Source organism: Aquila chrysaetos, chromosome 25 (assembly GCF_900496995.4).
Source record: "Aquila chrysaetos chrysaetos chromosome 25, bAquChr1.4, whole genome shotgun sequence".
NCBI classification, from domain to species: domain Eukaryota; kingdom Metazoa; phylum Chordata; class Aves; order Accipitriformes; family Accipitridae; genus Aquila; species Aquila chrysaetos.
Genome location: NC_044028.1, coordinates 19,593,651 through 19,608,505, shown reverse-complemented (window position 1 = coordinate 19,608,505; position 14,855 = coordinate 19,593,651). Strand labels below are relative to the sequence as shown.

The 14,855-nt window shown below is 43.0% G+C and overlaps 1 protein-coding gene across 4 annotated transcripts; it reads right to left on the bottom strand.

The window, feature by feature from the left end:
- Positions 1-2,475: 2,475 nt before the first annotated feature.
- On the bottom strand, positions 2,476-14,270 carry JPT2 (Jupiter microtubule associated homolog 2). 4 transcript variants are annotated; one of them, XM_030001591.2, is made up of 5 exons: positions 14,192-14,270; positions 8,329-8,477; positions 7,683-7,825; positions 5,686-5,731; positions 2,476-4,927 (listed from the first exon to the last, which is right to left on the bottom strand). In XM_030001591.2, exons 1-5 carry the CDS (start codon positions 14,197-14,199, stop codon positions 4,743-4,745), a joined length of 531 nt encoding a protein of 176 aa, XP_029857451.1. In that variant the 5' UTR covers positions 14,200-14,270; the 3' UTR covers positions 2,476-4,742. The 4 variants fall into 4 exon arrangements, with proteins under 4 accessions (XP_029857451.1, XP_029857449.1, XP_029857450.1 ...); XM_030001589.2 differs by lacking the exon at positions 14,192-14,270 and adding an exon at positions 14,035-14,161; XM_030001590.2 differs by lacking the exon at positions 14,192-14,270 and adding an exon at positions 13,180-13,778.
- Between the last annotated feature and the right edge of the window lie 585 nt (positions 14,271-14,855).

Here is a 14,855-nt window from a genome sequence, read left to right as displayed (position 1 = left end):
AAGTGGCATATAGTGTACACCTAGCAGTAGCATGGGAGGGATAATCGAGAAGCCAAAGGCAGCATAGCTACTAGTTAAAATATATGTATATGTAGGACAGAGGAGGAAAGTGGTAGGGTAAGAGACCAGAATTAGAAGCTAGCTGGAGCTAGAGAGGCTGATGGGTAAAGCAAATTACTCCATTCTTGCTGGTTATGGCCAGCATTTTGACCTGCTTCAGGAAAAGGAGGTCCTGTTAACAATATGAAGAGTTGCAGCTTGAAAGAAAGGAAAAGCCAGATTCAAGACAGGATAATCTTCATCCCCAGAAGGAAGATAAAACAATAAAAATAGTCAGGGCTGCAAATTTAGCACAATAATTAAAACCTGCTCTTTCTGCTCATTGTTTTCAGAGGGAGGAGCAAATAGCAACTGGGCTCACAGCCTGGACATCCAGCTTAGTCTGCTGGCTGTTTGTGGGCGTTTTGTGCATCAGTTCTTGGCTAGCAATAAATCACAACCCAGTCTACTTCTTGCACAGCTGATGACAAGTAATGGCTAAATGGCTTATCATGTGCCACAGTCTTCTCTATAATCCTGCCCTCTGTTACCAGCAGATAGCCTGCGCTCAGAGGTCAGTATCCTCTGGCTTTCTCTAGTCTAGCATAGCACAGCATCCTGGTTGTGACCCTACTTCATTCCTCAACAAAAATAAACAATGGAAAACTCCAGCCTTCACAACGTTCTAACCTACCACCTTTTCCAAAGGGAAGTGATACAGGATTTCAGCAGAGCTTCAAGCTGAAATTCAATAGGAGACGCATCAGAGGACTTGAACAAAATGCTGGGTGACCACCTGGCTTCCAAACAATGAAGACACAAGCTGACAACGGAGCACACTCCACATGTTGACAGACAAGCATCAAACTATTCTCCACCACACAACCACACAGGCAGCCAAGACACTTGGGACATCCAGGCACCAGTGTGATCCTATATACAGAAGCAACTGCGAGAATTTTTCAAGGAACATACCACAATTACTCAGTTAGTGCTTAAATAATTGTCTCCACACAACACTACTTTACATATGTTCTCTCACCAGACAAACCCCAAGAATGTACTTTAGATATTCCAAGTCTGATTAACCTCTACAAATCCTTCAAAAAAACCAGTGATGCTACTGAAAACACTGACAGAGAGGACATTAATCTTCCTCCTTAAGAGTGCAAAATGGGCTGTTCATCAACGGTTATGCAGTGATGTATTGAAGGACAATATTAGACAGTGCTTGCTTAAAAGGTATTGCATGGAAGCCAGCAGTCTTAATAGGGAAAACATGCACTGATCTGGGTTAATCAGGTTCACAGGGGATCAGGAGGGATGACACATTGCAGCTAGGCTGCTCATTAGAACAGTGTTGTCTTGTACTGGACAGGCATGGTGGCATATTTAGGAACTAAGCAGCAGCTATGCCTAGAATTGTACACATGACTTATGAAAGCATGCAAGTCATTCTTTAACCACTTTCCAAGCCAAGCTTATTATAACAGATATCATTTTCCTTCCAAGACTGAAACAGGATAGAATATTATCCAGGTTACTAAGTGTTTAAGGTACAAACTTTCAATTTAGGGGCAAAGCAGTGAGGTAATATATAGAGTTGCAAAGTGAAACTATACTGTAGTCTACTAGTTGCCAGCAGTTCAAAGGAAAGACAATCCTTTGTTGTTAATATGTTATCTATCAAGGATATTCGCAAGTTCCCACACTAAGTGGATCCTACCAAAAGCATCATGCACACTTGAGAGAAGAGTTGTGAACTACAAATGGCAAAACTCTCAGCACAAAGTACAGAAGTCGCTGTAGAAACAAGTGCTGGCTGAGAGGCTCTGTAGGGCATCACAATCTGTAAAGTAAGGGATGAACGCAGCAGATTTAGAACACCCTGGCTGAGAAGCCACCATGTCCAGCTCACCCAGAACTGGAACTTCTGTAGCTGTAGTCACCTCCACGCTGTCGTCACCTCCATGCTGTCAGCCAGGACAGTTTGGCACATGAGGAGACTTTTATGCACTCACCCAAAGTGTAGAAGTAGGCGTATGACTTCTCCACATCAAGAGCATCCCCTGCTCAAGGGGAATTACTACACTACTCTACAAATAGACTTAACATATTTGAATATTTAAGTCTATTTACAGTATTGCTGAAGCATAACAGCATCCCTGCGTTGTACAGAATGCCGTGCCCACAAAAAGGCACTGAGCTGAACAGCCCACCCTTGCTACCATCCCTTCACACTCCCCAGGGATAAGAGGTCTCATGAGCAACCTTGAGCAGGATGTCACATCTCCAAAGCATACTCCCCAGTACAGAAGGCCTGAAAAGACTTGTGCAATTTTTCCCATTTCAGATAACAAAATTCGCCAGTGTATCTACGTTGAACTAAATTACCGATTAATTTATAAAAGCAGACATCTACAGCACACAATGAAGTAACAAAATACAGAGGTTTATTGACAATTGCATGATTTATCATTTGATTTCCAATCCCCTTCTGTCCCGGAGAAATGCTCTTATCAATCTTACTTGATGAGTTGAAAACATGGTTTAGATTCCAAATAAAGAAATGCAAGAAAATGAACATAGTTTAACTAAGTTAAGGCCTAGTTGGAAGTTGCTGTTTAAAAGACAGGCACTGTAGCCAATGCACATCAGGTACTGAAAGATGCCAAGTCTAAGCTCAGTATTACAGACAGCATCAATTACACCAGACCCTTCAATGCAGAAAGCAGCCTCTGGTTGACTTTTTCCACATGGTAGCCTTTTAAAACCCTGTCAAGTACTGGAACAAGGAATTGAAACAGATAGATGTGTCTGAGACTCAGCCAGAGGCTAGACAGCACAGACTCAAGAATAGCTGCTAGGAAAAGATGTTTGGAAGTTACATAAATCTATTCCAGGGTTACAGTTAGAATCACTGTCTTGTTTCCCTCGAGGCCAAATAACAGGAAGCTCCAAACCTATCTGAAAAGGTACAAAGGCATTGAAATCCCTACTTTCCATGGCTATCTCTACCCTTAGCACTGCCCCATATATTTCACTTTCACTATTTGAAAAGGCAACTAAATCTTCATGCAGTCATCCCACTTCTGACATAAACTGAACTGAGCAGTCTAGTAAGACCTATAATCACAGAGTGTTTTAGCACCTGGCCCAGAGATAGTCCCCTCTGAACAGTAGCAGTTCCCCAGGAACCTGGGCTAGAACAGCAGTGGATATATGCAGATAAGGCCACTTGTTCTTTGGTGTACCTGAACAACTCCTGTTTCGGTATGTCAAATTTAAAAAGTCACTATTAAATACACTGAACAGTAAGCACCTAATGTTAACATTCATATATCAAAGCTCTGGATATGATCAGAAAGTCCATTCAGAGAACAAATGATGGGAGCTACTCTCCCCAACAAATGTTTGTGCAAAACATGCACGTCTTCCAAACATGATTTAAGATAGCCAGCACAACCAAAAGGTTTGTATTGCTAAAGTCTTTGTTTCTCCAACTAGGACAGTCTACAGCATGTCTCAAAACAACTACAACTGTGGTTTGGGGAGAATCCATGTAGTTCTCCCAACCTTACCAACAAAAAATCCGAGGCAGTCAAAGGCAAACATAAGGCTGACCAAAGACAAGAGAATTCACTAACAGAGTCAGCACAGACAAACAAAAAAATGCACTGTGGTGAAGACAGCAAAACAGTCCTGGTTTCCGCAGGGTACAAAGCAAAAACCTTTGCAGAAGCTAAGGCATTTCTATACAGGTTGGGTCAAAGCTAGCTGGCTGGACACCTCAGAATACTCTCCATGGTAATTGTACACTTTACATTGCTTGTGTTCAAAGAGTACCATAAACCTATTGTTTGCACCCACATCTTTACTAGAAAATGTGCAAGCACTCAACCAGGATACTTTAAATAAAAGTCTTCTAGAAGCACCTACATGAAACAGTATGTTGGATTGATATTATCACTTGTCAAGAGCTAGTCATAGTAATCAGCAGATTACTGAAGGCATCAGAAAGGCCTGAATACTCTGGGGAGGGGAAGCCCACGATATTTATTAACATATGATGGTTTATGAGTATAAAAGAAACTTTCAGCATGTTTTGTCCTTGCATCAGCAATCATGTGCTGCAAAGCAAGAAAGGAGAAAGAGAACCAAAGACTGAAGACACTCAAAACCACGGTAGCACTACTTGTTCCAGTGGAATGTACTTACATTTTAAAGTGACTGCAAGTCAACTCACACTGTGAAGCTGCATTCTATTGCCTAGAGGAAAGCACAGCCTACCTGCTGTGCTTCAGAATCTTTCAGATGTGACCTCCAGGTCCCTACCCATTCACAATGTTTTACATGTTGACTGTATGGATAAGCCTGACTCCACAAGTGTCCTGAGCCACTAGCTAGCTAAGAACCTAACAGTCTGACAAACTCACCACAAAGTAGCACTGATCTTTCACAAAGTTACACTAATGTCCCCCTCTGCCACCTAGGCAGGCCAATACTCATATCTTCCACACGGCACCCTTTCCCTCCCCAGCCCTCCCTCCCCAAATCATCAGGTTATCCTTCCTACACACTTTAGCATAACCCTCATCCATCTGCCTAAGAATCTATCCACAAACAATAGTCTATAAACTGACCTCGCAACCACAGACAAGAGTTTCTGTGCAGACTCCGTTAGTGAAAGTGAACAGTTGACCCTAATAGAACGCAATACTGGATTTCCCCCCTGGCGGATTGAGAACTTTGTTGTGTGACCGTGGTCTTGGCCCTAATCGGGGCTCGTGATTGTCTATCTTGGGTTCTGGCTCCTTGCATCGCTCCTCTTTGCCCAGATCTTTTTTCTCGCCTCCATCTTCCAGCTGTGGTTTGATATTTTCTGTAGCTGAATAAAAAGAAAATGGATTATTAGATCAGCTTGCTACTCTGTACTGCACAAAGTGCCTCATCTTCTGTAGGCTGCATTATTTCCCATGTCTCTCATCCATAGCACACTAAGGTTTCTCTTTATCTGTTCATTTTTGCTGAAGGAAACAGGCGCTGAGGAAGACTTTCCCTTTTCACAATAATTCGTCTCTTCCTTCAGCAATCTTTCTAACAAGGATATGTAGGCTAAGCAATGTACCTTCAGAATTACTTTGGCAGTTCCAGGCAATTAAGAGATGCAACATACCAATGAATCCTTCCATACTGAGCTTGAAAGCAGTGTTCCCATCATTCTTCAACAGTAACTAGCTGAGCAATGATACATTTCGTCACTCAGCTATTTGTTATTTACAATTACAGGAGGTCAAGATTACACACTTGAAGGAGATGGCAAGGGAAGAAGAAGCAATCTGATAGGATGTTTTTTTACATAAACAGATTCCATATATATCCATATATACACACATGGTATCAGCAGAGTACACGCACACACACATAGTATCAAGACTTACACCTGTGGTGTTCTCCTCAATAAGAGGAAGAGGACCATTTCCCTGAGACAAGTAATTAAATTTCTGACTAACAGAAGGAAAACTTCTCAGTTATATTATCTTAAACACCAGTCTTAGTCTTATGTTTTTAAGAGGAAGCATAAGAAACTACTCCTCAGAGCTTATCTTCTCAAAGAGAACAGAGAAAGGAATTTCTCTTGCTGACCTTCTAGCTTCTTTGGTGTTTCATCTTCTTTCAAGACAATGTGATCCTGCAAAGAAACCAAAAACTATCTTAGTGTATTATCGTTCTCAAACAATAACTCTGTCACAATATCTGTCAGAAAGTTTTGCTTTGTTTCTGATCTAAGTTTATACATTTATCATGGTAAAAGCCAACAGCTGCAGACACTGTGTGCAGCCCTTCAGCCCCTCCACCCCTACATAATCCCCAAAACAGTGGCAGAAGATAACTCCTATGTTACGTCAAGGTGTACATCTTGGACAATTCATTGAAACACAGATGAAGATGCTACAGTAGTTCATCAGAGGCTTAAAACTTTGTCTATAATAAACAGTTCAGTCCAAAGGTCTAGAATTACTGTTCTTGTCAAGCACCCACTACCACTCAGGATAAGTTGGTATTCACAACTAGAACACAAGCAGCCCTTCAGCACCCTATTTATATTCAGCAATTACCATTTTCAGTGAGTATCCGCAGTGACCCAAACAGTCAGGTAATTACAAAACCTTTTAAGACCATTTTCCCAACAACCCCAACTGATTGTTGGAAACACATGAAACACTTCAGAAAAGCTTGCATGCTTTCCCACTCATGAAATCAACTTGCCCTAATTTTTGCAAATATGCTATCTTCTTTCCATCCCAGTATTTCCCACAATTCCAATGCTCTAATTAAAGACATGGGAATTTCCAAAGCATTGTCCTCTATTTAGTCAGGAATTCACAGGAATTAATGTTACATTTAAAAAAAAAAACAACTAAAAAGAATAAGAGACCAGCCTGATAAAGGGGTACAGAGGAACACAACAAAGCCCTTTCCTACACCAACAGCACTACTCCTGACAAAACCTAGCTCCCCGTCTTTTTTTTTTTCTTCTCCTATCTTATGACCCAAATCCCCCAAAATATACTCCAGAGTCTGCATAAAAAGTTAGGCAAAAGCACACTACCAGCACCTTCAAATTTAAAGGGGAAAAAGGAGGAGAAAAAAAAAAAAAGTTAAATTGGACTAATCTTTTCTTCCTACGGTTCCAGGAAAAATGAGACTGTTACTGCTTTTTCAGCACAAAGACAGTGAGCTGTGTTTCATGGGATGTTAAGTTTCCATGCCATCTGACATGTTAAAAACATTGCCAACATAGTAGCTACTCACTTAATAGTATTGACTTAGAGTAAGGCAGCAGGTTATAAATCCAAATATAGGGTATTTAAATACAGAAATAAAGTAATTGGCAATGTATTCTCCTTTTTTCCAAAACCAGATTTGGTCATAACTACAAGCCTCTCCAGCTACCACACACCTCAGCTTTAAGATCAAAATGTAACAACTGATATAGCAAGACACACTTTTGTCTGACATCACAAAATCAAGTACATGCTAGACCTGACACTCAAAGCTGATCTTGAGTTAACTTTTTCACTGTTTATCACTTAAGCTTAATCTCCTGCTAAACTGCTTTCATGTTGAATGTAGATACACATATTTAAGAGAGGTGAAGGGCACAGCCAGGCCACATGAAGATTTATGACTGTAGCTCACTGGTGTTCACTGACTTTCCAGAGCTGGCATCAAGATCACCTCTGCTAAACTGCAGAATAAAGAGAAATATCTTCTTCCCATCTAGCTTAAATGCTGTGTGGCTGTGTGCGAAGAACTCCAGCTGTACCTCACTTACAAGGAAGACCAAAGGCTTCAGAAGCATTTTTTTTCCTCTTTTTTTTTTTTTTTTTTGACAACACATCCACAGTCCAATTAATAGTTTTACTGCAAACTACAGAGCATGCTGACATCTGATATACCAAAGATAACAAGCTATTAAAAAAGAGACTTTGGGAATAACTGTCTAACTTTAAGTTACCCTATGCATAATTCAGGTCTGTCATCTTAAAGAGAATACAGGCATTGCACTGTGACAAGACTGTAAGATGACTCACTGAGCTGCTAGCTTCTTGGTTTGACAGCGAAAGAAGTACAGATACCTTAGGCTTATTTGGGTGTGCTCGCACAACACTGGTAGATACAGGAGACCCAAAGATATCACTTGTCTTCCCACCAGGTGGATTCATGCGTGGACGAGGCTGAGCAGAACTAGAATCCTCAAAAATGCCACTTTCTTTTCCCCCTGCAAGGCAGTTGTTAGATATTATTTTTTTCTAGATGACTTAGTTTTACCACACTATATTAAAAAAATAATTTAAAAAAAAGCATTCAAAGACTTCTAGAACCCTACTGCCTAGAGACTTACTTTTGCTTGCCTGAAGATACTAGTTGAAATCCTTTGTTACAAGAACTCACTAGAGTATCTCAGATTCACAGCTGAACTCACTGCAGCTAACTGATGATGCAGCTCTAGAATAGAAGCAGTTTCCTTTCATCATTTCCTAGACTTCAACTAGGAAAGAATTAGACCTGGATGATGTGCTAAAAAAAATCTGTGAACATGTAGATCACTGAAATATTCATATATTCAGAAGTCTGAGTAGATTTATTGTTCAAGGCCACTCAATTTGTACAAATGCAACATAAAAACACAGACAGATCACAGTGTTCCACTTCCGGAATACGAAACCAGTTCTGTGCTGCAATTCAGAACCCAATCGTGCTGAAGGAGGTGGCTGCTCTTACCTGGAGGGTTTGTTCTTTTTGGAATGTTTTGAGGTTCTTCTGATGCTCCAAAGATATTGGATGCCATCCGGTGTGGCCTGCTTGAAGAAGAAACTTCTTCTGTACTCCCAAAGAGATTACTAGAACCTCCTCCTGGGGGCTTCAATACCCTACATTGCAGAATGAGAGAAGCAAGAGACAAAAAAGTTTGTTTGAAATTTACAGCATTCAATATATTTGATGTCCCCTCCCCATTCTCCCTTGTATGTTATGAATAACTATTCTGATTTGAACTTACTTCAGGTAATTCTGCTATGTCCATGAAGTATCTATTTTTCAAGAGCTGTTCTAACAAAATATTCTCAAGTTCAGCACAAATATTGCCAGCCTCCTATTCAGTCAACTTGATCATTATGTTATCTACAATTACTTGGAACGGTCATAAAAGTGCCACCAGAACAAATGGCTATGCTATCTGTGGTGTTCCAAAGCAACAGGAGATTAAGAGAAGACATATGACTCTGGTTAGTATTTTAAAAAGAAACAGTACAGAATCAGACTTTCTGCTAAACTGCACATACCAACTTTGCATCTGTGATACAATTCAAACCCACTGACTTTTAATAAAGGCAGACATTTCATAACTACTGAAAAATTTGCTAGTTTCAACCATCAGTTATCATATTAGCTGCTGTAGAGTTTAGAATGGAAAGGTGGAATGCTAAAAAGCCAAATTTTTAGTGGTCGAGATGCAAATCCATTACAACCAAAGCTCTGCACCAGAGGTATATCAAACGGATCCTCATAAAAATTGGAGGTTACAATAGAAATGGACTGACTTCTTGAAAACCTACCAAAAGTCATGCTTGTCCTTGAGTCTACAGTTAATACCTATGCCTTGTTCAACAGACTTCAGGTCCTGCCCTGAAAAGGAACTGCACTACTACCTGGGAGTAGAATCAGCAGAATTAATTGGAAAATTAACAGGAAAAGCATGGGAAAGCGATGAATACCTAGGTATCAAAAATAATTTTTACAGTTATGCCTACTTGACCAGTTACCCACAGTCCTAGCAGCTGAGCAAAAGTAGTAGTTGAATTATACCTCTTCTAACCTGAATACTTAATCTGGGACCTAAACTAATCTTTACTTTTATACAAAGAGAACAGTTATAAATTGCAAGATCTTTATTCCACTCTACCTGAACAGAATTCAAGCATCAGTGAGTTAATAAAACAGCACCCCCCCACCCCCGTAGATCTGTGACAGAAGCAAGCCTTTTCAGGTTAGGTATCTGCCAGGCATAAATAAAGGTTCCTCTCCGAGCCAAGATCTGGTCCAATTTAACTCTAAGATTTAATTTCACAAAAGCAGAGATATTTGGCTGCCCTGTCAGAAAATGAGCTTTGTCAGCATTTCAGATCTCAGGATGCAGAAAGCAGTTCTATTCTCTTTGGGAAGAAGGAGAAAAAAGTTCTTCTTTTAGTCTGGGAGTAGTTTGTATAGCCAGAATCGGCCTCAGAGAGACTGTCTTTACTGGTCAGTTTCAATATTTTAATCCTTCATATAACTGTGGATTTAATGAACCCCTTTAGCTTAAAGGAATAACTAGAATTTCAGTAGACAGGACAACTGTCTTGTCCACTGCACAGGTAAGATCATATCTAAGCAGAAGTTTTATTTACAATTTAGTGTCCAACAGACTACAGATCCAACTATGCTATAGGCTTTCCATGTATGTTAGAAGATCTAAAACTGCTATTAAACCAGACATCATATAGGGAAATTATGTATTTTGATCATTCACAATGGTCTAGAAACCATGAGGCAGTTTAAGCATTTAAACTTGGGAGATGGAAGGAAGAGAGAAGGGAACAATAAAAAAACCAATTAGAGATTGGGAAGGGGCTCCTGTTAAAAAAGTAGGTCTGCTAATATCCCTCATATAATTCAAAAGATTTCTGACTTTACCCATTCTTTTCAGCTATTTTTTTAATGCATCTAGTCTTTCTTGAGTTCTAAGTATACTATCAAAGAGATTGAAAGGAAGAGAAACATCATTCATACAGATAGGATTTTCTTACACTATAGATTCACTCCATTTACCATGCTGTTTTCTTAACACATGCCTACAAGTGTAGGCGGGAATAACAAAATAACTACATTCACATCTTTTTTGTTTAAGAAAAACAACCAGTCACAAGAATCAAATTACTTCTCATTCCTGCAACTGGATTTAAGATCCATTGCAGAAAAAAATTCTAGAGGAACCCCATTTTAAGATTAAAGGTCTTCATTATTCAGTTAACAAACCTAATTAAGCATCAAAAGAAATCCAGCACCGATTGATCTTACATTGTCCTCCCTTTTTCAGCTCAGCATACATACTAAGAAAACCCTACTGTTGCAATGAATAAGTCAGAGGCATCACTTGAGGTGCTTATGAAGCACTTTGAAATCAGCATAATAGGTGACCTTTTCTGCCAGCATCACTCAAAAGAATGTCTTGACTCTACATACAAGAAGTGGATTTGCATCCTCAGTTTCGGAAACTTCTAACTGCTAGGAACTTTCCAAATATTCCTTAAACATTCGAGTGACTGTGACACCAGGTCCATAAAATTCTAACTAATGCAAAGTCAGATAACTAAGTTATTCACAGGAATTACCAAAAATAATCTTGAAGTACAGCAACAAAATCTTTCAATTTATGATAGCAAAGAGGACAGGGTTTTGCACTCCTTCACTTCAGCCAAAAACTGGGAAGAATACAAAGCTATTTTCTTGCTGTGTAGCCTCTAGAGCACTGCTGACCTCCTTGTACTCCCACATCACTCAGTTCTAGATCAGAGAGAGATGTGCAGGTCTCCCAAACCAAATAAGAAAATAAGATCTACCCTGTGAATCCTACCAAAGGAAAACAGCATGCTGAACTTGATAAGCCAGTGTGAGCTGCTTCAACAGAGTACTAGGAAATTCAACGTACACTTTATAGTAATTTTAGTTTATATTGGTATTATGCCAGTTTACATAGAGATATTTTTCTGTCTTGTAGCCAGAGAAGTTATTCTTTCTTCCTTTGCAGGGGGGTAGGTGTTGTTTTATTCTTTTAAACAGTAATGAAAAAAGCCCCCTTTGTTTTCTATGCAATCTAAATCTGCCCCTCCTCCTCCTCCCCCTCCCCTCCAGCAGACTAGAAGTCTGTCAATTCATCTAGAATAGCTAAATTAAGAACCCTACCCTGTAAGTTTAAAGCCTCTACTAATTGCTTTGTTCTCTTCTGGCAGGCTTGAAGAATTTTAATTAGTTATTGTGGTCTTTTTTTCCTACATTCTAAAACACCTAAATTTGAATGCCCTTTCCTCATTAAACCTTTCAGCCGACCTATGGAAGAGGTGCCAAGACTTACCCATTACACTGGCTATATATAAATAATTTTTTTTTTTTTTACATCTGTCTGAAAGTTAAACACTGAAGTCCTACCAGTTTTCAGACAGTTCTAATAAAGGAGGTAAAATAGGAGAGTTTCATTATACATAAGAGACCACCACTAAGGCAACCAGCAGAAAGCCAGCCAGAAAGCAGGTGTTAAGGTTTGCTACACCAGGCTCTAAAGCAAAGACCAGAAAGTTACTGGGGGCACTCCTGCTGTTGGATCAATACAAACTCATGGCTCATTAAACAGGTCACTCATAAACAAACAGCAAGCTTTGTTACTATGCTCTGGATCTGAAAGCAATATTCTGCAATAACACTGATGGGGAGGAGGCGAAAAACGTGTATTACATTTCCAAGATGGCTACCTTTACCATTTTCAGCTCTATACAGTAGTTGCTAAACTGCTCATATACTAGACGAATTGAGGATACATAAAACCAATGCACCTTTATAGTGTGCACAACAGTAGAATGGTAGAATTCTGTCCTGCTTTGCTTTCAGAGCAACAGCAACTCTTAGACATGCAACTCCTTGTTTTATTTTGGAAAAGCAAAACTTCCTTAAAAATACAAAGTGTCATTATTAAAGTTTAATAAAACTAGGCAGTTAATTTGATTCAGCAAACTAGCTGTTTACTATATCACTGTACACATTAACTGGATCACTAGAGATACATCTCACTGGGCAATTATTTAAGTGGAAGCTTTCATTTAAAATATTTTTAGCATCATTTATTTCTAACAGTAATACCCTTGCATTATGAAGTTCTCAAAGTGCAAAGCATTTGTTCATAATTTCCTCACAAAGATTTTCACATTAGGAAGAGTTATTTTTTCCCCCACTTCCACAGCTGTTGGTGGTTGCTGCAGGGATTTTGAATTAGGCTCAGTTTTAATTAGAGAAACTTCTACACATCAAGAACTGCAAAAGGATTTGCATTATCATCAAATAAAGTTTTGTTTAGGGAAAGAATAGAATAAGCTCTGGAAAAAGTGTCCTTAAACCAAGTACTTTTTGCTTTTGATGGCACAGGCCATATGTCAATAGTCACCATCTCAGAGACCACTCTATAAAATCCAATAACGTAACTTATTGCAGTACTGCAGTATGCATGCGTGCTGTGCCAGGTCTGTTTATGTAGTTGTGTATTGCCATAATTTGTCCTCAGGCACGATGAAAACACTCTGCCACAATGCCAGAGAACAAGCTGGAACAAGACCACCTTTCCTTGCTGTTAACTAAAAAGTTATGATGGTCTGCATTCCAGGCTCTATCCAGAAACCCAATTTATGACTTAAACGTGGTTTTAAAATTACCATGAGAACAGAAGCTGCCTGGAGACTATACTAAGGGCAGTGGATGCTCAGGAGTCTTTTAAAACCAGGTCATAGCTTAGAGCAACTGGAAAAAAAGGCAAACTTAAAGCACTCTTACACAATTCCGAAAGCCTTCCTTCCCTCCGAGCACATGACTGCCTGGCAGATGGATTGACCATTCCAGCTCCAAGTTACTAGGATGTACGCCCTCGTCCAAGTACAACAATAGAGTTCAACTTCGTAAGGCGAGAACAAGCTAACACCTGCTTACGCAGGCGTTTGCGTTGGACCCCCTCAAAGCTCCACAGAGCGTAACCAGGCCCACCCCCCTCCTTGAGGGGGTACAAACACGGGGGAGAAGGGACGCCACAGCGCCAGGCCTTTCTTCCCGCACGGGAATCCCCTCAGCATCCAGCTCGGTAACCCCCGCAGGCGCTCACTCCCCCCCCTCCCAGGGGCCGGCCCTGCCCGGTCCCGAGCACAAGGCGGCAGGCACCGCCGGGAGCGCAGCGCCCGCTCCCGCGGCGGCGGCGTCGTCGTCGTCGTCACCCCCGCCCCAACCCCCGGGGCGCGGGAGAGGTAAACTGAGGCACAGCAAGGTCACCGAGCAGGCGCCGAGCGCCGCCGCCCTGCTGGCTCCTGCCCCAGCGGCTACCGGAGGGGTGGGGGGCGGCGCTCCCGCCCACCGCGGCCGAAGAGACCCACTCCCCTCAGCTGGAGCTTCCCACCCCCCAGCCGGAGCCCCCCCCCCCCCGCCTCCCTCCCCTCAGCGCCGCGCCTCAGCCGGAGCGCCCCCCCCCCCCGCTCTCCCTCAGCCTCCCGGCCCTCAGCCCGGGCACCCGCCCTCGGCGCCGCGCCTCAGCCGGAGCCCGCGCCCCGAACAAAGCCCCGAACAAAGCTCTGCGCCGCCGCACGGCGCTTCCCGTTTCCCTCCTCACCCCCGCACCGCCACACCCGCCCCACGCTGCGCCACCTGGAGCTGGGCTTAGCCGAGTCGGCCTCGGGGCCCTGAAACATGGTGGCGGACGGCAGGATCGACTCCTCAGCCCCGTGCGCAGCGCTCTGCCTCGGCTGCCTGGACAGCAGGTAGCGCCGGCGGGCCCGCCCTGCCCTACCCTTGGTCGACCCACCTGCCCATCGCGTCGAGCAGCCTATCGAACGCAGCCCGCCCTCTCGAAATCCCGCCTGCCCGGCAAGCCTCGCAGAGGGAGGGAAGCTTGAACGGGGCCCGCGTCGTCGTTCATCCTGGCCGCCTCCCATTGGTAAGGCCGCGCGTCCGTCAGAGCGGGCTGCAGAGCCATTGGCTGAGAGGAGGAGCGAGACGAGCGGCGGGAGGGCATTTAAAGGGCCAGGTAGGGTAGTGGTACCCCAACGGCAAGCGGCCGGCAGAGCAGTGCGGCGTCAGCGGCGAGCCCGGTCGCCTTCCCGCTGAGGGGCCGCGGCCCGGCAACGGCCCCTCCGCAGCCCCGGCTGTCAGCCTCCCGCTCCGGAGCGCGTCGTGCCTTCCCCGCGGACGAGCGCCCAGCCGGCCCGGCCTCTCGGGCGACAAAGGCCAGTTTTTTGTCCAGGGAGGGGCGGCGCCCTGCGGCAAACGGCTGCGACAGCCCCGAGAGGGCTCGGCCCCGGGCCGTGCTCCGGCCGCGCAGCCAGGGCCCTGGGGGCCTCGCATGGGCGTTTCACCCGAAAAGGCCGGTGTAAAGCAAAAGTCAGGAGGAAGGCCGCTGTAAGGAATAACCTCAGAGACGACTGTATGACCTGACGACTTCAGCGCCGCGTCTGTCGGGAACTGCTGAA